This window comes from Chelonia mydas, chromosome 7, assembly GCF_015237465.2.
Source record: "Chelonia mydas isolate rCheMyd1 chromosome 7, rCheMyd1.pri.v2, whole genome shotgun sequence".
NCBI lineage: Eukaryota > Metazoa > Chordata > Testudines > Cheloniidae > Chelonia > Chelonia mydas.
This window is the reverse complement of record NC_057853.1, coordinates 4,629,431-4,650,598: the sequence shown is the minus strand read 5'-3', so window position 1 is coordinate 4,650,598 and position 21,168 is coordinate 4,629,431. Positions and strand designations below refer to the sequence as shown.

The 21,168-nt window shown below is 40.0% G+C and overlaps 1 protein-coding gene across 24 annotated transcripts in view; it reads left to right on the top strand.

The window, feature by feature from the left end:
- The window catches only part of CADPS (calcium dependent secretion activator), a 372,276-nt gene that overhangs the window by 268,791 nt on the left and 82,317 nt on the right, over window positions 1–21,168 (top strand). For 4 of the 24 annotated variants that reach the window (XM_037904769.2, XM_043551165.1, XM_037904768.2 and 1 more), the window contains 4 exons: window positions 1,825–1,893; window positions 2,757–2,774; window positions 16,255–16,361; window positions 17,660–17,668. In XM_037904769.2, the coding sequence (XP_037760697.1) occupies window positions 1,825–1,893; window positions 2,757–2,774; window positions 16,255–16,361; window positions 17,660–17,668 (203 nt within the window). The remainder of the gene's footprint in view (window positions 1–1,824; window positions 1,894–2,756; window positions 2,775–16,254; window positions 16,362–17,659; window positions 17,669–21,168) is intronic. The other 20 variants (XM_043551167.1, XM_043551160.1, XM_043551166.1 and 17 more) reach the window with 7 other exon arrangements.

The following is a 21,168-nucleotide window of genomic DNA, read 5'->3' as shown; positions in this document are numbered from 1 at the left end:
CTGATCCCATTCTTGCATCAGATTTCTTTCTTGTCACTCTAAATCCAGCAGAGCTGATATTATTGACCTTTTAAGTTATGGGGGAATAATAACTGGTGACCAGAGACACATGTAGCCATCAAAAAGACATTTTAAAACTTGCTGGAGGATATGTGTTTTGTTGGAGCTCGATGATCAGCTAGTTCTTTACATGTTAATCAGATTTCATTGTTACCTTGTTGGCTGCTATACAGCAATTTGAAACTCCTACGCAACTTTACAAGTGCTTGTAACTGAAAGCTGTATGTTCAAAAAGAATTGTTTTATTCTGGATTTTGGTCTTCTGTTGTGTGTGAAATATAAAGTTTTACTAAAGCTAGATTCACATTATACGCCTCTAAGACACTACTGAAAGAAAAAAAAATCACCATCTGATTTGTTCCTAGCCCTTGTTTACATGAGGGCCTGGGTTATTACATGTCAAATTTTCTAGGTTCTGTACATGGTATGTCCTCTCTTTTTCTATTTTTTCTGTCTGACAATGCAAATTGTGTACCAGTGGTAATGAATTCATTGTTATGCATCCAGTGAGAAACACTTAAGAATTGGGCACTAAAAGGATGTTTATCAACTCTTGACTTTGTAATGAGTGACAAAAATAGAGAAGGATTGAAGGTTTAATAAGCACTGTATTATGAGGCAATTTATCGAAGTACTCAACTTCACAGGATATGTTAATTGGTGTATTCTGTAAAATGCAATGTTGAAATAGACTTGACGAGGACGGAGGAGGACTCAGAATCAAAAAGCAACTTTTGTTTTGATGGATGCTTCTACCAAATGCTGGCTTCCCTAGGTCTCTGTGTAAATATCACTAACCTGTTGGTAAGATTTGCTCTCTTCTTTCAGATAAATCTATGCAAAAACAAACTTTATGATCTGTAAGTAAAAATGCATTCACTTCCGAAGTAGAACAGTTAGTGTGTACTTTCCTTTTGTGCCTCAATTCTTCTTGGTTGTGTTAATTATCTGCCCTCTTTTTCGCACTGTGACTTTTAGGTCTGGGAATACTTTGAAGCAACAAACTTTTTTTTTTCCAGCTACCTTTTCCGAGAAATACTTCATTCCACACTACCTGCTCTCCTCTGCTTCTCTCCTTCCTTATTTGTGATTGGCCACAGCCACTTTTCTATATTGTCTCCATAAAAGTGGTTGTGACACCAATTTCAAAGCATGCTGGGATTGTTAATTCAAACAACCCAACATCCGCCAGCTGCATGCTTCAGGTTTTCTCTCATGAGCATAGTCCACGACAAGCTAACATAGTTTGTAAAAAATAAATTTTCTACATGTGATGCATTTCTCTGTACAAATATGATTTTGACATTAAAAAGCTTCTATCTGAATAGCCAAACATTTAAGAAATACTTGTAACCGCTGAGGAAATACCGGTCGCAGCACTGCTTGAGGCTATGTTTATGAAGAAATACCTGTAAAAGCCTTAGATACTGAAGGCTAAAATCCTTAGTATCTTGGAGCCTTAAATCAATAGAATTCTATTTCCCTTATTCATGATGTTTTGATCATTATATTCTTGCAAACAATTCAAAATAAACCTTTAGAATCATGGTCGCAACCTCTTTTGTGACTCATGGGCATGCTGAATGGTTAATCCAGTAGATCTCCAATTTTAAATCTCCTTTTTTTCTTTTATTCTGTGTGTATCCCAAAATACTCTACAGCTATTTTCCTTTTAAGCTAATGTAAAGTTTTCCTCTGACCTATGACCTATAACCTCTTTACCTCTGACCTAAGCCTCTTGCATGCCCAAATCCTCTTTTATAGGGAAAAAGAGAGAAATGTATGAGCATCCTGTCTTCTGCTTGGCCTCTCAAGTGATGGATTTAACCATTCGTGAGTACCTACCACCCTCCTCTCCATGCTGTCTTCACTCTTTCTGTTTTCATTACTTCAAGAAAATCCAGATCCAAACCAACTCACTTTCCTTGCTTCAAGTCTTTTAGCATTGGCTTGTCTGTTGCTTCTGTCTGTGAAACCCAGTGTGAGAAGTCCAGTCACTTTTTATCAGCCTAAAACAGGTTAGACAATTAAGCCATTTGTTTGTGATAAACTCAGATTGTCCGTAAGTTTTTTCAGTTATTCTTTATGTCTGTGACCTGAATGCATTTTTACTTTGCTTCTGTGTAACCCCAATTTGTAAAGTGCTTTTGTCACTGGTACACAATCAAAAGGTAGCAGCTACACTGGGAAACAATGAGCTAGAGGTCAGATAAAGGACATTTGGAAAAAGCCATCCCTTTTCCTGTGTATAAGATCTTTAAACAATCCTGTGTATAAGATCATATGAAGCTGTCCTTTCTCTGTACATCAGATCTTACATGTCTTCTGTCTGTTATCTCTCAAGCAGAAATGCTTTACTTGTTCTCTTTCTAGATTTTATTTATTCTTTTACACCAAGCTCTGGGTGGAACATATGAAGTTGTTGCTTGGTGAGCTCTTGTATGTTCTCAGAGCTTAGTTCACTAAGTTTACTAATTTTCTATTTGTGCAGCATTTTCTTTCACCTCTGTGAAAGGAGTCTTTTTTGGTGATACCATGCTTCGTGGTGGTGGGAGTCACGGGGCAACTTATTTTCTTTTCAAATGTCATATATCACACATAACTGGGGGGCATTTTGGTCCACTTGCTCATTAATCCTGCATATCTGTTCTTGTTTCTCTCTTTTCTCTCCTTGTTGCTCTCTCTCTTTCATATAGAGAATCAAAAGGATGCAGGTGAACAATTGTATATGTATTATAAATTGCTAGGACTGTTGAGTTATATTTATCTTTGTTTTCCTTTCATAGCTCCTTAAGATATGTACTCCTATAAACTGAAGGTGGAGTTGCAATAATACTTAAGGAGTTAATTTGTGCTGTCTTAACATACATACTATCTTTTACTTCTCCCTTAAGATATAGTGTAGAGCAGAAGTATTTTATAGTGAAGGTACAACCTAATATGGAGTTTATTTATACTGAAGAGAAAGTTTCTTGTTTTCCAAAGGAACTAAAACAAATTTTTGGCAGAAAAATGTTTGGATGATTTGGCCGTTAGTGTAAATCACCTAATAAGCACATTTATAACTAAACTAATCTTCATTTTTGTTTTTCATATCTTCTGTTTTATGCCCTATTGGGGGAAAATGGTTTCTTTGTTAATGTGTAACTAACACTACAGATAGACCGAAGTTGTGTTTGTCTTTTTTGTTCGTAACATGTTGGTAACATGTAATGAAACAAGAATGCAGGTCAGGTAAATACTATTAAAATGGACTTCTTCTCAGTAGTGATTCTGGAGTTGCGACATGCCAGTGTGTTCATTACTGTTACACACCAGGATCCTTAGTTTGAAAGTTTTTGAGATCTGAACTGTTAAGGATTTTTCCTAAGTCATTATTTATGTGTTGTGGAAAAGGATACACTTGATTTCAAAACCTGTTTCCAGAAAGAAATTGGTTTAAAAAAGAAATACAGCATCTTGGGCCAAGTTCTGCTCTGGGCTCCGTGGGTGCCTCTTTCACTAATAGCATTAGGAGTGGCCCCTCTGTAACTTTGGCCCAGTATCTTTTTTTGTTTTTTGTTATATTTGTGGTATTGGTAACAGGCCCTAGTAGCAACAACAACAAAAATGAATTGTTCAGAAAACAAAGCATGGATTTTCTCTTTAAATAAGTCCGCAAGAACCAGCAAAAAAAAAAGTAGTGTATGATCATTTCAGGTGCACCCATTACAAATAATTGCATTGGATTTAATTGAGCACAGATCCCAGTGTATCAGTAAAATAAGGACAATGGCCATCATCTTTTTAGGACCCGACACAGACTTATGACATGGTTAATATCAGAGAAATTAGGTGGAGCATTTCAGAGGGCCCCATTTACCTAAAACACACAGGTTTATAAAAAGAAAAGGATTACTTGTGGCACCTTAGAGACTAACCAATTTCTTTGAGCATAAGCTTTCGTGAGCTACAGCTCACTTCATCGGATGCATACTGTGGAAAATACAGAAGATGTTTTTATACACACAGACCATGAAAAAATGGGTGTTTATCACTACAAAAGGTTTTCTCTCCCCCCACCCCACTCTCCTGCTGGTAATAGCTTATCTAAAGTGATCACTCTCCTTACAATGTGTATGATAATCAAGGTGGGCCATTTCCAGCACAAATCCAGGTTTTCTCCCCCCCCCACCTCCCCACCCCACCCAACACTCTCACAAATCTTGGGAGACAGGCCAGTCCTTGCCTACAGACAGCCCCCCAACCTGAAGCAAATACTCACCAGCAACCACATACAACACAACAGAACCACTAACCCAGGAACCTATCCTTGCAACAAAGCCCGTTGCCAACTGTGCCCACATATCTATTCAGGGGACACCATCACAGGGCCTAATAACGTCAGCCACACTATCAGAGGCTCGTTCACCTGCACATCCACCAATGTGATATATGCCATCATGTGCCAGCAGTGCCCCTCTGCCATGTACATTGGTCAAACTGGACAGTCTATATGTAAAAGAATAAATGGACACAAATCAGATGTCAAGAATTATAACATTCATATACAAGTCGGAGAACACTTCAGTCTCCCTGGTCATGCGATTACAGACATGAAAGTTGCGATATTACAACAGTAAAACTTCAGAAACAGACTCCGAAGAGAGATTGCTGAATTGGAATTAATTTGAAAATTGGATACAATTAATTTAGGCTTGAATAGAGACTGGGCATGGTTGATTCATTATAAAAAGTAACCTATTTCCCCTTGTTTATTCCTTCCCCCCGCCCCCCACTGTTCCTCAGACGTTCTTGTTAAACCCTGGATTTGTGCTGAAAATGGCCCACCTTGATTATCATACACATTGTAAGGAGAGTGATCACTTTAGATAAGCTATTACCAACAGGAGAGTGGGGTGGGGTGGGGGAGTGGGGGGTAGAAAACCTGGATTTGTGCTGGAAATGGCCCACCTTGATTATCATACACATTGTAAGGAGAGTGATCACTTTACATAAGCTATTACCAGCAGGAGAGTGGGGTGGGGGGAGAGAAAACCTTTTGTAGTGATAAACACCCATTTTTTCATGGTCTGTGTGTATAAAAACATCTTCTGTATTTTCCACAGTACGCATCCGATGAAGTGAGCTGTAGCTCACGAAAGCTTATGCTCAAATAAATTGGTTAGTCTCTAAGGTGCCACAAGTACTCCTTTTCTTTTTGCGAATACAGACTAACACGGCTGTTACTCTGAAACACAGGTTCATGTTGCTTGAACCCAGCGAAGGACACACAGAGCCAAATCCTATTTTCCTTATGGAACCCTGACCTATTTTGACTAAATTGGGGCCAAATGTAATGCTACTGCTCTAAATGTTGTTTCTTTCTCTTGAGCAAGAATAAAATTGAGATACTGAAAATAGCTGCATAAACCCACCCCCCACCCTGCCCCAAACATCACCCCCATGCATTTCCTGCCTCCTTCCCAAAGTGCACCTAGCCTCTCCTCTTCCCTTTAGAAATAATGTGTGGTTTTAAATAGAACACTAAAGAGAATAATTTGCTAAAACAATTCAGGATTAGTAATCTGTGTTAATTATTAATAAAACAAAAAGTACTAACACTCAGATTAAGGAGTTAGAAACCCTGGAAGGGTTTCCCTCTGGCTATTTACAGAAATAGAGAATTCATTGTTCCTTTAGAAAAGAATTGCTGTAGACTAGTATCCCGGAAGCACAGGAACTGTGAAATGCAGGGCAGTCATCAAAAAAGTGCTGAGGATTTAAAGGGCCCGATTCTCATTTACACCAACACCATGTGACACTGCTAGAGTGATGTAAAAGTGGCTTTATTGCAAATGCAAATCCAGGCCAGGGTTTTTAGATTGTTTTACTTGGCAATTAATAGTTTGCAATAACTTACTTCTCCAGTTTTTTTGGACACAGTACTCATATAATTCTGTATGGGTTTGGTCTTTGGTACTTGGTTCTTCTGAGGAGGACAGTGGAGGTGAGAAAAGGAGGAGAGCAGGTGGCAGCAGCAAATGGCAACAAGTGTGTTTGACGCAGCAGGAGAATGAGACATGGGCATGAATGATGCAGTTAAAGGTCAGCTGCAACTTCATGAATGTGACAGCACAGCCTGGTCCAATGCACTATAAATGCTTCGCCATAAAAGGGGAATAGGCTACTGTTAACCTCACCCCATCCCCTCGATCCTCCTCTTGTCCAAGGAAGCAAGGTTCCAACGAATGGGTTCTTCACTGTGTCCACAGTATGCAAACACACTCCCCCACTGCCCAGACCAACCCCTGTCCAAGGGTGACAGGTATTGTTAATGGTCCCTGCAAACCAGACTCCTGTGCAGGCTCACCTCCATAGCAGTAGCAATGGTAAATCACCATAAAACCATTCCTGCCACTTTTGGTGATCAGCTGAAGCTCAAAGCACATGGGGCTGAGAGAAGATTGGCACCAGTCCAAATGGTGCCAAGAGGTGGGAGCAACCTTTTTATGCCCCACCATGTGGGGCAGAGAGGGAGCCAGTGGTGACCCCAGCAGAGCACCCAAACTGCCCAGTTCGGGCATCATGGTGGAGGGGAAGAGGCTCCCCAGGGCAGCCAAGAAGAGAAATGAGCAGCATAGAAAGACAAGTATCGGGGGGAGCCGTGTTAGTCTGTATCCACAAAAACAACAAGGAGTCTGGTGGCACCTTAAAGACTAACAGATTTATTTGGGGATTCCCCAAATAAATCTGTTAGTCTTTAAGGTGCCACCAGACTCCTTGTTGTTTTTATAGAAAGACAGGCAGCCCTGCTTTTCCTTCCCCCAATCCAGCAAGATCCCCCAGGGGGAGGGACGTCACTCCCTGCCAGTCCCATCAAGCCCCCATTCCCATGGCCAGAGCAGGTGTTTCTTTTGCTTTCTGCTGTTGGGCAGGAGTGGAATAGCATTTGCGCTTACTCTAGGAGTCTGTGTTCCAAAAAGCCGGGAGGACTCTCTGGTGTCATGGCTCCTGTTTATCTGCACATGGGATTACTGTTCAGAGCTGTTTCATAGCTGTGTCAATACAAATTTCTTCAGTTCCCAGTGAGCTTGATCCAAAGTTAATAGAAAGGCTGTCCATCCGCTTTAATGGGCATTGGCTCTCCCCCCAAGATGGGAGACAACATATAAATGGGTGACTCTTATCTGCAGCCTCTGATTAGCCTTTGCCAAGATTCTTGACAGCGGCGTTGTATCCTTGAACTAACAGGTTGGTTCCTGGACGCCTCCTATCTCCAAGCCACAACCAACACCAATTTATAATCCAACTCCTAAGATTTTTTTTTTTACTTAAAATACTCCCAGTCTCCATGCAGCAGAAGAAACCCCATCCCCTCCACCAGCGTTTTCCTGTTATTGCGTCTGTTCTTTATTCTTTAAGACTCTCACTGGTCACTTAGGGGAGTCCCATTAAAGACTTCCCCCGATGTTTAATGTCAGTGGATTGTCCCCTGTGCAGAGGTCAGTCGTGGCTAGTGATGAGGAGTCAATGGTTCCAAGCCCCACCAAGTGAATCCCATCTCCTTTTCTTCTTCAAAACAACCTTGTGACAGATGCTGTGCCTCTCCCCTTCTCTCCAGCAGCACAAAGCTGGCCGAAAGTTTTCCATACAACTGTTTTTCGATGGAAAACTGGATTTTCAACTACACACTTTCTTTTTTTGGTGACAAGTGTCCACTTTCTACAGCGTTTTCTTTTCCATGCACACACAGCCCCCAGAACTGAACTGTCTTCACGTTTTGGTCAAAGCCAAAATACTTCAAATCAGATATTCTGCTGTGGTGACCCATGGGATCTGTAGTCCAATTTCCTCATGTCCCCATTCTCCTTGTGGGCAGGGCTCCCCAGCCAGTCTCTGTCTCCCAGGATGCATCTCCTCACCCACCAATAGGGGAGACCGTGGAACATTGTGTGAAATGTAGTCTGAACAATGGGCCTGGCCTATAGAAGAGAATGGGGGCATGATGCACCCAAACTTATAACTCCCACAATGCACTCTGGTGGCATTTCAGAACCCAACTCTTTCCCTTTTTGTTCGAAATACTTAAGTTTTTTATATTTTTCCCAAAAAAAGTCAAGATTTTCAGAGGAGAAGGATAACAAAATTTCTAACCAGCTCTTCAGCAGACAGTGGGTTGATGGAAGGGACAAGTATTTGGAAACATCTAGCTCCTACAATGCAGCGCCCTAGGATGTGGTAGTGGGGGGAAGGTTGGTGGCCTCTAGCTCCTGAGATACCTCCAGACTCTCAGGAGCAGCAGGGGCCCAGAACTGAGGCAGAGGGAGGAATGAGGAGGGCCAGCCTGTGATTTCAGAGAGGCATTGGCCAGGGGCTAGTGCCGTGGTGAGGAGTTGAAAGGGGTGCAAGGACCCACAAGAAGGGAGAGGGTAGGGAGTGGATGGGGCTTGCCTGCTCAGTTTCTAGAGCAGTGGGGGTAGGAATTACAGCCCAGGAGCTATTGGGGCTAGGGCAGGATGCATTTATCAGTGGGGCGGGGGAAAGCCCCAAATCATTTAGTCACTGATGTTATTTGGAAGTTCAGAATTGATTTTGTATGGGGAGGGTGAGCTCAGAAATATATTTGTAGGGAAGTGGGGAGGAGATGTAATTGGCAGACTTTACACTTCTTTGGGGCACCATCCAGCACCGACAAGGCTAAGCGTGAGGCCTAAGCACCACTTGAGTGCCACCTGAGTCCTCAAAATAGGACTTGGGGCACTGGGGCCTAGTGCTGACCCTAAACCCTGGGCTGCATATCCCCTTTCCTGAGCTTGCTCGTTGTATTCCCGCCGTGTCACCAGAGATAACTGTATTCTGTGTGTTGGCAGGCGGATAAGCGTGATCTCATAGTCTGCATGAATCGTGTTGGGCAGGAGGGCTAGACCATCCTGAGCTGAATGGCATGGGACCATCACAAGGGAGCCTGGCAGACCCCAAGCATTATTGGTCTCCACTAATGTGAGTCCTGGAATGTCTCGCAGTTCAGCGCTCACAGAGTCAAATGTGTAAGGCATTCATTTGAGAGAAATCCGGCCGCTGAGAAGTGCAGAAGAAGCCATTTTGCCAAACCCATTTTTTATAATTACAGCTGGGGGGATATCGTGCAATGATTTTTAACAAGTATTAGCATCTTTAAATGAATTCCCTTCAGCCATTCTCACTCCCCTTCTGCAGTCGCTAAGCAATGCAGTTTTACCGGTATGGCTGTTCATGGGTCTCATACTCAGAAGTTGCATGCGTAACCCACATGCCTCCTGGGTGTGGTGTTCTGTCCCATCTAGTGGCACTGAGACCACTTAAAGAGAGAGATTAATGAGTCTGCTCTACAGCCTTAGCTAAGGGCCATATGGCTTTTAGCTCATGCAGTAGCAGCTCACGCATTTAGCTCCAGAGGTCCCAGGTTCAGTCCTGCCCGACGACGACAGGGGTCTGTCAGTGTTACACATGCACAAATTCATCACCCTGCTTTGAAGGGTGTACCATCTCTAGTGAATAGCATCCAAGAAATATTACAGAAAGTATGTACCCAAAATAATGGTGCCTTTTTTTTTTAATGTGTGTGTTACACTAGTTGCTGTATACAGCATTCTGGGAGCAAACCCTGCAATCTTTACTCACCTAGGTAATTCATGTTCTTACAAGTAGTCCAATAGCCAGACTAGGCCCTGGTGCTGTTCTATAAATTTCTTATTTGTCCAGCTAATAGCTGGGAGGCAACAATTTGCCAGATAGTGAGTGAGTAACACCTCGCTGCTGCCTTTCTGTTAATAACTCAGATTTGTAAGTCAGTTGGACACACATTAATGAACAATATATGAGAACATGAGAAGTTAACATGAGAAGTATTTATGTTAACGCAAATTAACACTGAAATGGAATAAAAAAAAAACAATGGGGAAGAAAAGGTGTTGGGGGAAATCAAAGTGAAACTTAATCTGACACACTAAAAAAAATTTGCAATTGTACTGTTGAATTTAGTGAACATTGTAATGTTAAAGCATCCAGAGCTGTTCTTCTAGCAAATTACTGGTGCTTAATATTAAACCAAAAACTTAAAGGAATCAAATAAGATTGTACATGTATAACTATCTGGGAGTCACATCCAGCAAAGCACTTAAGCTCATGTGTAACTTTAAGTACCTAAGTAGTGGCATTGAAAGTCATGGGACTACTTGTGTGCTTTAAGTTTAGCATGTGCTTAAGTGCTTTTTTTGGATCAGGGCCAAAAAAAAAAATTTCATTTCCTTACACTACAATCATAGGGCCAGCAAAGATGGAAGTAACACAAAAAGTCTCAGTCTAGAATAGAAATAGTGATGAGATTTCTTCCTGCTGATCCAAAAGGTAAGAGAAACCACTACAGCTAAGCCATTCCCGGCTGCTGTGATGAGGTTCCGGCCCTCCGGACGCAGGTTTACTCAGACTTCAAGCAAAAGCCCAGGATTTGGCTCTTGAAAAGTAAAATAAAATAAAATAAAAGCATCGAACGCTTGGTGAGTCAGTGAGTTGTTTGGCCCCATCATAATGAACCTGCCTTCATACATGACGCTCTCCATCACGTGTTACAATTGTGCGTGGTCGTTTGTCCCCATGAGAAGGCTGCAGTAGTGGTGTGCTGGGTAGGATTGAAGTGTATTTGGTGGAATGAGAAATCTCTCACACACCCACTGGGACAATTTGCTGACAACCACGCAACAAAAGTCTCTTTTAAGTTGTCTCATGTATATTTTAATAGTCACTTGCTAAGGCCTGCAGCGTTAGCGATCTTTTCGTACACTGCCTTCTTTCTTTTCTCCTCTTCTGCTTTTGACGCTTCCACAAAAATAGAAAACCATTGAGGTTGCACTCGCCAGGCTTGTTCAACAGCTGCAGGATCCAGATGCCAATAAAGCCTGAAATGTATTTTTCATCTGGGTATTGTAGGCATCTAGGTCTGGAGCAACCCATAGATATTTCAGCAGCTGGCAGTGCAGTAGCTGGAAACATATCTAGGTTTATGCAGGGTTAGATTACTGCAGGACTTGAACTGCCTGCTTCTCCTGGATGCAGTTTTCCTCTGGCTTTGGTACTGTTCTGAAAAACGGTCTGTCTCTCTGACATGCCAGTCACATTATGGGAACCAAACAGATTAAATTGTACAGAGAGGTGTTACCATGACATGGCTAATGGATGTATCTGGGAGCCAAGGTATAGTAGCTATCTTTTAGATTTACTCCCCATCCTGGGATCCTTATGCAAACTTCCTTTTGTAATGTTTTGCTGTGAAATAGTCTCTTTAAATATGTGAGCTGAACTTAAGGGCCATCAGTATGTAGCTGAGTTGACTTCCTGTTGAAATGTTGAATCAGAATGAAAATCTGTAGTATCATTCCCTAAAGGCATATAATTTTCACTAAGTGGGGGGTGTAAGGAACATTTTTGAGAAAGGGGCCCTTCTGATAGATGACAAATGAGGACCAAGTTGTTTCTGAAGTTGATTGAATAGATTTGTTTCAACTGTTAGCAGAAAAAACTAATATTTTTAAGATGAGGCTCTACATTAAATCATTTAACATCTTAAAGGCGTGCAGGGCATGTGTGTCTCAAACTTCTACTCTTTAATGGATGATTTATCAGGATAGATGTTTCTATACCCTGTTAATTTCTATAACACTATCAGAATTAAAAACAACCACAAATCCACTTTGTCTAAAGAAGCAGCCAAACTAATTTACCCCTTCCCTCCCCCCTTGGAAAATGCAAGCAAAATGGAAAGAACTTTTGGCAACAGAATGTCCAGATAAATATGCCAGATTCCTTACAAACAAAATAATTAAAATAGTCACAGTACAGTACTTGGGCTATTAAAAAGGTGTTATTAAATATAATGGTAACTATAGCACCAGTATATTCATCATATATGATTTGTCTGTGTGTATGCAGAAGGAAAGGCTATTTTCATAGAATTTTTGCTATGCTGATATTGTAAACTATATGACAGATGGGTCAAGTCCTGATTGCAGTATTCTAACATTTGGAATAGCAAGTAACATATTTGATAGAGCTGGCAAGTTTTATATATGATTCAACCCAGAATATAAAAGCCACTAGAATTCCAAGTTGAAAATAATTAAATGAGCTGGAAACAATCAGAAAGCACACATTTTTAAAAGTGACAGATTTTTTTCCATGTTTAAATTGCATGAAGAATGCAAGAATATGTTATAGCTCCCTTTCACCAACAATGGTGTTTAAGTCTAAAATCTGTAATTGGTCTTTGCAAAGCAATTAATTCCTATGTTCATTGTTTCCGTATTAAACCTCACAATAGGTATTGGGGCACCTTCAATAGGGGAACCTTTCTTACCATTATAGGGTGCAAAAACCAGGCAATATTATTTCAGATTTCTCACACACAGCTATAAGTTTTAATTATCATACTAAACTCCTCCTGTTTGCGCTTGGCTACATGAAATGCAATTAGCATTCCACTGGATTTTAAGCATCTTGATTGCAAAGCACTGTAACGTCATAGAATCTGATGACTTCTAAAATGTTTGTCGTCAAATGGTGTTATAATTGTGTAATACTTCAAGTAACGATGAGGAGCTTATTCCATTTGTGTTTTATCATTTCTGCTTGCTTTTCTTTCAAAGTTTACATCTTTTAGTCACTGTTTATGATGTCATATGTCTCTTTATTTTTGGTGTGTCTCTCTCCATCACTGACAAACAGCTCGTCCAGCTAAGCCTAAGCCACCGGCTGGGCCATCACGATCCACTCAAACTCAGCCTAACATAATAAATCAGATGCTCAAAGGCATACCTAGACAAACACCAAGTACTGTAACCATTTTTCCTTTCTTTTATTCAACTGTCTTCTAGTTTAGTGTTTTTTCGTTGTTTTAGCTTAGTTTAATATTAGGAAGCTAGTTCTACAGTAAGGATTTTTTAAACTATCTAGCACAACAATGTAGGCTTTTAGAGACGTAGAAATAGTAGTATTTATTTCAGAATGTCCACATTTTTTGTCTAGCAATGTCTGACATATGCAACATTTTCAAATATCAACGTCAGCACAAAATAACATTGTTGTTGCATAACATTTTGCATGATAACGATGAATATGTATGAGCTTTAAACGATGTTGTATCAAATGTTTGATAAGTATATGGTATACGTTTCATTTAACTGTCAGTGCTCCAGCTATCTCAACAGAATATTCTGATGTATAGTAACTTACCCAGGGAAATATTTAAAATAAGGGGAAAAAAAAGATTGACATCTGTTGGCTGCCAAAGTTGATAAAGCAAAATATTTTCTTTAAAGACAGCATCTCTGAGCAGTTGTTCTTATTAACACTTTTGTCATTTAGTTGTGTTTGAGAGCAGATCCCTGCCACGAATGAAAGAACAAACCATACCGGGATTTACACCGCTCACATTGCAGTCAATGTCAAAGCTCCCATTGACTTCAGTGCTGTGGGAAAAGCACCCATGTATTTTGGAAGGTTTTTGTGACCTGTTATTGCACAAAAGAAAAACACTGTCTCTGTTGAGATGTTTGCATGGATAAAAGAAAGAATGAGAAGTTAATAATGAGCTCTCCATTCAGTATTTGCCTTCAGAAAATATTTGAAGGGAAACATGGGGAAAACTTTTCAAACTGGGGTAGGGGATAGGGTGACCAGACAGGTAAGTGTGAAAAATCGGGACAGGTTGGGAGGTAATAGGTGCCTATATAAGACAAAGCCCCAAATACCGGGACTGTCCCTATAAAATCGGGACATCTGGTCACCCTAGAAGGGGATGACCCTAAAGTCCATATTTATTTATTTATATTTAAAGTCCAACCCCTCAGAACATCTGCACAAAAACTGCTTCACAGTATTGGGGCCTTTGGTGCTACATAAATAGAAATGATCTGATTTTTAAAGGAACCGAACATCTATTGCTCCCATTGATTTCAGATTTAGATGCTCATCACTTTTTTTAAAACTCAAGGCACCGACATAGATGCCTAACTGTGGATTTAGGTCCTTAATTTTAGGCTTCTGATATTGAAAATTTTGGCCATTGTTTTTAATGAGAAACCATTTAACTATAGGGATGTGTTCAAAAAAAGTTTCAGGCCTGTTACAGTCAACATAAAAACTCCCATAGGCTTCAGAGGGGCCAAAACAGCATCCATAATTCTTGCAGGCCCTGATTCAGCAAAGCACTTACGTTTGTGCTTAACTTTAAGTTCATGTTTAAGTCAATCAGATATGACTAGAATTTTCAGCAGCATCCGAAGGAGTTAGGCAACTAGCTCCAGTTGAATTTCAGCTAATTCCCTCCAGCTCCTCTGAAAATCCCAGTCTAGTGCCTTGCTAAATAGGGATGGACCTAAACATGTGTATATTAAGAGCTTTGCTGAATTGGGGATTAGTTAAACTGCATTTACACCACATGAATTCTGTAAGGCCTGGTCTACACCTAAAAGTTAGGTCAACATAACTACAGCTGTGTACCCTATGCACTGTAGCTCTACCAGCCTAACCCCCAAGGTAGAAGCAGCTTGGCTGATGGAAGAATGCTTCCATCACCGTACATATTGTTGCTCAGGGAGATGGAGTTCCTACAGTGACGGAAAACCCCTTCTGTCCCTGTTGGAAGCGTCCGCAGTATGGCACTACAGCAGTATAGCTACGGTGCCATGGCGCTGCCCTGTAGCCCCTCTAGTGCTGACATGGCTTTAGGGTACCCGCAGAGGGGTTTTAATGCAGTTTAACTAATCCACTTTAAATTCATATGTTTAGCGAATTCGAATTAACTTTCCTGAGTGTTCCCATGTAGACGAGCCCTAAGTCAGTTTTTCACAGCTGTGAGCCACCAGTTTTTGTTCTTAGGGACCCATCTCATGGGCTATGTCTACACTACAGGCCTTACTGTAGCCTCTCTATGCTGATGGGAGAGAGCTCTCCCATTGACTTAATTAATCGCAGCGAGCAGCAGTAGCCATGTCGGCAGGAGAGCACTGTCCACACCAGTGCTTTTGTCCGTGAAACTTATATCAGTCAGAGGGGTGTGTTTTTCACACCCCTGACTGACGAAAGTTTTACCGACAAAAGTGCTAGTGTAGAAAGAGCCACTGTTGCATTTGCCTAGCTCCTTGGAATCTTTCACTGATATCTGGATTATTAATGAGTGGTGGGGTTTATATATTTATTTATTCAGATTTCTAATGAAATATTCCGAAAGGTGTTTGTCTACTATACATAACATTTAATATATTGATGCATAAGCATAAGTATAAGATGCGCATAAGCATGAGGTTGACTTCATTTTAGAAGGTTTGGAGAACACTGCAAGATAGTATGAAATAGCTCTGTGTTTTCTCCACCTTGCTTCGGTATTTGAACTGTGTGGTTTATTTAAGGGATTTTATGCTTTAAAGTTGAATATGTTTTCACATAAAACTGTACCTATAAACACATGGTCTGATTTACCACTGCGTCCTTCCAACTTTACTCAAGCATAACTCACCTGTTTTCAGTGTAGTTACATCCAGGAGTCACCAGTGGTGAATTGGACCCGCAATTTTTATTCTATATAGTTGGACCCATGTATAAAGTTTCTGCAAGTTTGACATTTCTTTTTATGGAGTCCAGCATTCCCCATTATATATATATAAGTAATATCTCTTAAATGGGTAAAAATCTTTCAGAACAGTAGAATCTTTTTAAGCACACCCACTGTATATCATGGAAATTAATGTATCATTGTTATATTCAACAGCTTATTTTTTTAAAAGCTCCATTTAAATGAAACTCTAAAAAGTATGTGTACATCAAATATATAATAGTACAGTCTACCCAGAAAGATACATATTGTCATCTGCTAATAGATAGATGCTGTCTCTATGGAATTTGCTGTTCTCATTTGAATTAATAAAGTGTCACCAACTCAAAATGGAAAGTAAAACAATTCATACAGTATTTTGAAGTTCAGAGCTGGAGCACTGTTTTCATAGTACAAATAACAAATGTGGCTTTACGGTTTGCTCAGTACTAATTATAGAGCATTTAACACTTGCATGAAAAGATTTTTAGAGTTATTAACTATTATGGGACTTTTTCCACTTACTCTATTGCCCATACATCTAGCCTCTCACATTTCACTCCGTTTTAATTCACGTTCTTGTACTGCAGAAAATGTAGGCCGGTTAGTCACTCCTGCCAAAAAGCTAGAAGATACAATACGTCTGGCAGAGCTGGTAATTGAAGTTCTACAGCAGAATGAAGAGCACCATGCAGAGGTGAGCAGCAGGGCTCTAGCCTGGCTTTGGACAGGGTCTTGTTGGTTTTGGTTAGCTTTGTTCATTTCGCTGTGGTGAATGTTGAACCGCACCACGTGGTTTCATGTCACTGTTAAAGCCGCCTGGTCTTCTTAAATAACAGTGACAAAATATAATTACAGACAATATAAACTTGGGGAAGTCAGGTTTTAGAGGAGGGGAGGAGTTAAGCAAAATTGGCCAAATTCTGCTCTCGTCTACATGTGTGCATCCTTTCACACAGGTGTCAGTGAGAGCTGAATCTGGCCAACCCACCTGGCTAATCACAATTTAAAGTCTGTCCACTTTCAAGAAGGGTCACGGGTTTCCAAAAAGTCATGCTATACTTCAAGCATAATGAAATGAATCAGTTTCAGCCTCATCCAAACAGCATTCACTTGTCACCATTCAGCATTGTAGCAAAGAAGAAGCACCACAAAGGTTCAAGCTATTTTTGGTCTGTTTCTTTCTCTATAAAATTCTTTTAACAATTTTGTTTTTGTTTTTTACTTGTGTCATTGAATATGATGATCTTTTACTCACTGTGGCTTTTCAGTCAGCTACTCCTTCCTCGGCCTGTTTGGAGTATCCTGGTTGTGGGTTGCTGTGGCTGAAATGAATTGTTCTCTGTTATTGAATATATAGGTTATCCAATACTTAGCAAAATGAAAAATAGCTTTATTCTTCAAAGCCGTCTAGCAGAAAGATTCTTGTTTTAATGAGACTTTTAAACAGGGAATCCATATCTCACTAAGTCCAAAATATATGAGCACCTCAGTAGTATAGGTCTTGATCTTGTGACCACTTGAACACGTGAGTAATTGCATTGAGGTGTACAACCTCATTGATGAGATGTCATGAGATTTCCATCTCGGTGGAACTACTCACATGAGTAAAGTCACACGTGTGTAAGTATATACAGGATCTGGCCCTTAGTTCTCTGCAAATCCAGTACTCTTTGATAATTGTTGTAAAGCTGATCATTTTAAAACTCAGATTTAACAATTATTTGTTTATAACTTTAGTATTGTTACAATCATTCACTATTTTCTCTTCTCCTTCACATTTATATATATATATATATATATTGCATTAAATAAATTTGGTAAATAATGTCACAATCACCGAAAAAAATCATTCTGATGTATATTAAATTTACAGTACAATCTAACTTATTTCTACAACACAACCATCCACGAGTCCCAACTAATGCCTGATTGCATATTTAAATTTCCTCCCTGTTTTTCTACTGTTCATTCAATCTTGGATGATCCTGGCAGGGGAAAGAGGTATGTGACTAAGCTGAATGAAATGAGTCACCTCCTGTCATATTTCGTGCATGCCCTCTCGGTGCCATGTTTCCTAATGGGATTTTACCTGGGTTATCCTTGCTTTGTAACTTTGATCCAAGGAATGTAACAGCAACTTCAGAGTAACTGCTTGTGGAATTGGTAGCCCTCCACAGAGGGGTAAATGTGGGACAGTATCTAGTCCAAGCATGTAACAATGAGTATATTTTACAAGCACTGCAGTTACATCCCAACACAACCCTACCTGCCTGGAATCTTTCCTCAGCCTGTTGTTACCTATGTTGTTCTGCATTTACCTAATCTATAGTACACCATTGCAATTATGAAATAATTAATAAACAGGGTGATAATAGTCTTCCTTTAATTTTGTCTGTGTGTGTACTGTACTAGATATACAGTATTTATATAGAGAGAGAGAATATACTGTGGTGAAGAGTGAAATAATCTTTATTTTCGTTTATTTGGGAGAATAGCTGTATGAGTTGGAAAGAGCAGAATGCCACAGAGCTACATGTGAATTGGGATAGACTGTCTACAGAAAATAATACTTTATTCCACTCATCACCGTCATATATTCTATGTACACACTGTAAGGAAAGGACTCTTTTTATTTTTTAATGCTCGTTATTTATATAATGGCAACATGTTGTGAGGCAAGTGGCTACAATGCTGGGCCTGTGTTCTGTCCGCTACATTGAGAAGATGAAAATATGTGTTATGGTTTCGGAACACAAGGGTTTCATCAGAGACCTCATGTTTGTGGCAATAGGAGGAGAACATGTATACTCTGCCCCTACTTTGGATGATGATCTGAAAGGGTGACATTCATCTCTGTCCAGAGGGCCAACACAAAGTCTTATTTTGAGGGGTCTAAGGGTCTGTCTACACTGCAATTAGACACTCGCATCTGGCCCGTGCCAGCTGACTTGGGCTCACGCAACCTGGGCTAAGGGGCTGTTTAATTGTAGTGTAGATGGTCAGGCTCCACCTGTAGCCCAAGCTCTGGGACCCTCCCATCTCTCAGGGTCCTAAATCCTGGGCTCCAGCCTGAGCCCAAACATCTACACCACAATTAAACCGTCCCTTAGCCCAAGCCCAAATCAGCTGGCACAGGCCAGACATGAGTGTCTAATTGCTGCGTAGACATACCCTAAGTGGGACTTAAGTGGTGCACAGGAATTGTGCTGACCACCGTCCCTAAGGTGAATTTCACCCCAATGAGGAAAACAATAGGTTGAATGTGGTTTTATCGTGTCACTTTTATGGTATGTACAACTATATCCACATTATTTCCTTTGTTATTGTGCAATATCTTGTTGAGATTTCATGAAACTTTGCAAAATAACTGCATTTTACTCAAAGGAGATACCTGCAGGGATATTTATATGTAAGCTCAATTATCAGGAGTGTTACACACTGTGACATTTTAGAAATGTCTTCTCAGTATTTTATATATGTTTGAATAAAATCTTCGTGGTTAAATTCATCAGCTACTAGATTTTCTGTCTACATTTTCTGCTTATATCAACGTAACTAAATCTACCTTAAGGGTTTTGTTAGTCTCTAAGGTGCCACAAGTACTCCTCGTTTTTTTTGCTGATACAGACTAACACGGCTACCACTCTGAAACTTGTGGGCTTAATTACTCCAAATGAGTTTTCATAGGCATTTTTTTTCTATTTACCTGGAGTTAGTAAAGACCACCCACAACTTGATAGAGCAGGAGTACTTGTGGCACCTTAGAGACTAACCAATTTATTTGAGCATAAGCTTTCGTGAGCTACAGCTCACTTCATCAGATGCATACTGTGGAAAATACAGAAGATATTTTTATACACACAAACCATGAAAAAATGGGTGTTTTATCACTACAAAAGGTTTTCTCTCCCTCCACCCCACTCTCCTGCTGGTAATAGCTTATGTAAAGTGATCACTCTCCTTACAATGTGTATGATAATCAAGGTAGGCCATTTCCAGCACAAATCCAGGTTTTCTCCCCACCTCCCCCACACAAACCCACTCTCCTGTTGGTAATAGCTTATCTAAAGTGATCACTCTCCTTACAATGACAGGTTTCAGAGTAACAGCCGTGTTAGTCTGTATTTGCAAAAAGAAAAGGAGTACTTGTGGCACCTTAGAGACTAACCAATTTATTTGAGCATAAGCTTTCGTGAGCTACAGGTGAAGCGACGGAGTGATCACTTTAGATAAGCTATTACCAACAGGAGAGTGGGTTTGTGTGGGGGGGGGGTGGGGAGAAAACCTGGATTTGTGCTGGAAATGGCCCACCTTGATTATCATACACATTATAAGGAGAGTGATCACTTTACATAAGCTATTACCAGCAGGAGAGTGGGGTGGGGGGAGAGAAAACCTTTTATAGTGATAAACACCCATTTTTTCATGGTTTGTGTGTATAAAAATATCTTCTGTATTTTCCACAGTATGCATCCGATGAAGTGAGCTGTAGCTCACGAAAGCTTATGCTCAAATAAATTGGTTCGTCTCTAAGGTGCCACAAGTACTCCTTTTCTTTTTGTGAATACAGACTAACATGGCTGTTACTCTGAAACTTGATAGAGATGACTCTAGTTGGATATCCCTCAAGAAAACAAAGTTGTCACTTACTGGAGAAATGCCAGGATCAGTAGCATTTGCACATTGAAATTAGCCCATTTTGTTCTAGCATGTGAATGCATGTAAACATGCCACCAATATACATTACAAACTCATAAAACAAATCTGAGAGCCCCCAGATGACCACTACCCTATGGAAAAATGTTGAAAAATATTAACATGGAGAAATTATGTTTTATTAAGTTGTTTTTGTTAGTCACAATAAGAAATAAAATTGCCCAGACAAAAGTGCAGAAGAAACTTCCATTGTACAGTATGTACACGACTATAATACATGAGAGCTTAGACGAATGTCATTTCTCTCATCAGGTGTCTCCAAAGTTGATTCTCCTCCACATGGAAGAATGATTGTAAATGTCATAAGACCTAAGCCTTCATGTATTTTTAATCTTGCCCTCTCTCTCTCTCTATGTATATGTATGTATATGTATATATGTATTTTAACTCTTTGAAGATATGCATATATACATGTGTACCTGTGTGTAAGATATACAATATGAGGTGTGTTTGTATAGAAAGCACACTTTTTTCCTTAAATCATATTGAAACAAAGCAGGTAAGTAGATGGTTGCTAAAATTGAAAGAGATTTTTGATTGATGAAATGTTACTTCTCTCATTTCAAGAAACTAGTGCTGAGCTGTGAAGGGGGTGGGGGAATCCCAGACATGAACTGGATAATTATGAAGGTAGAATTTGATAATTCCAGCAGAAATAAAAGTATGACTATGTTTTTCAGAAGTGATCACATAATTTTCTTGTTAATTTCTTTTTAAAAAGTTCTTTCTCATGAAAGCAGGTTTTCTTGCAGGACTCTTAAATAAATATCTTGGGATTTGTTGGA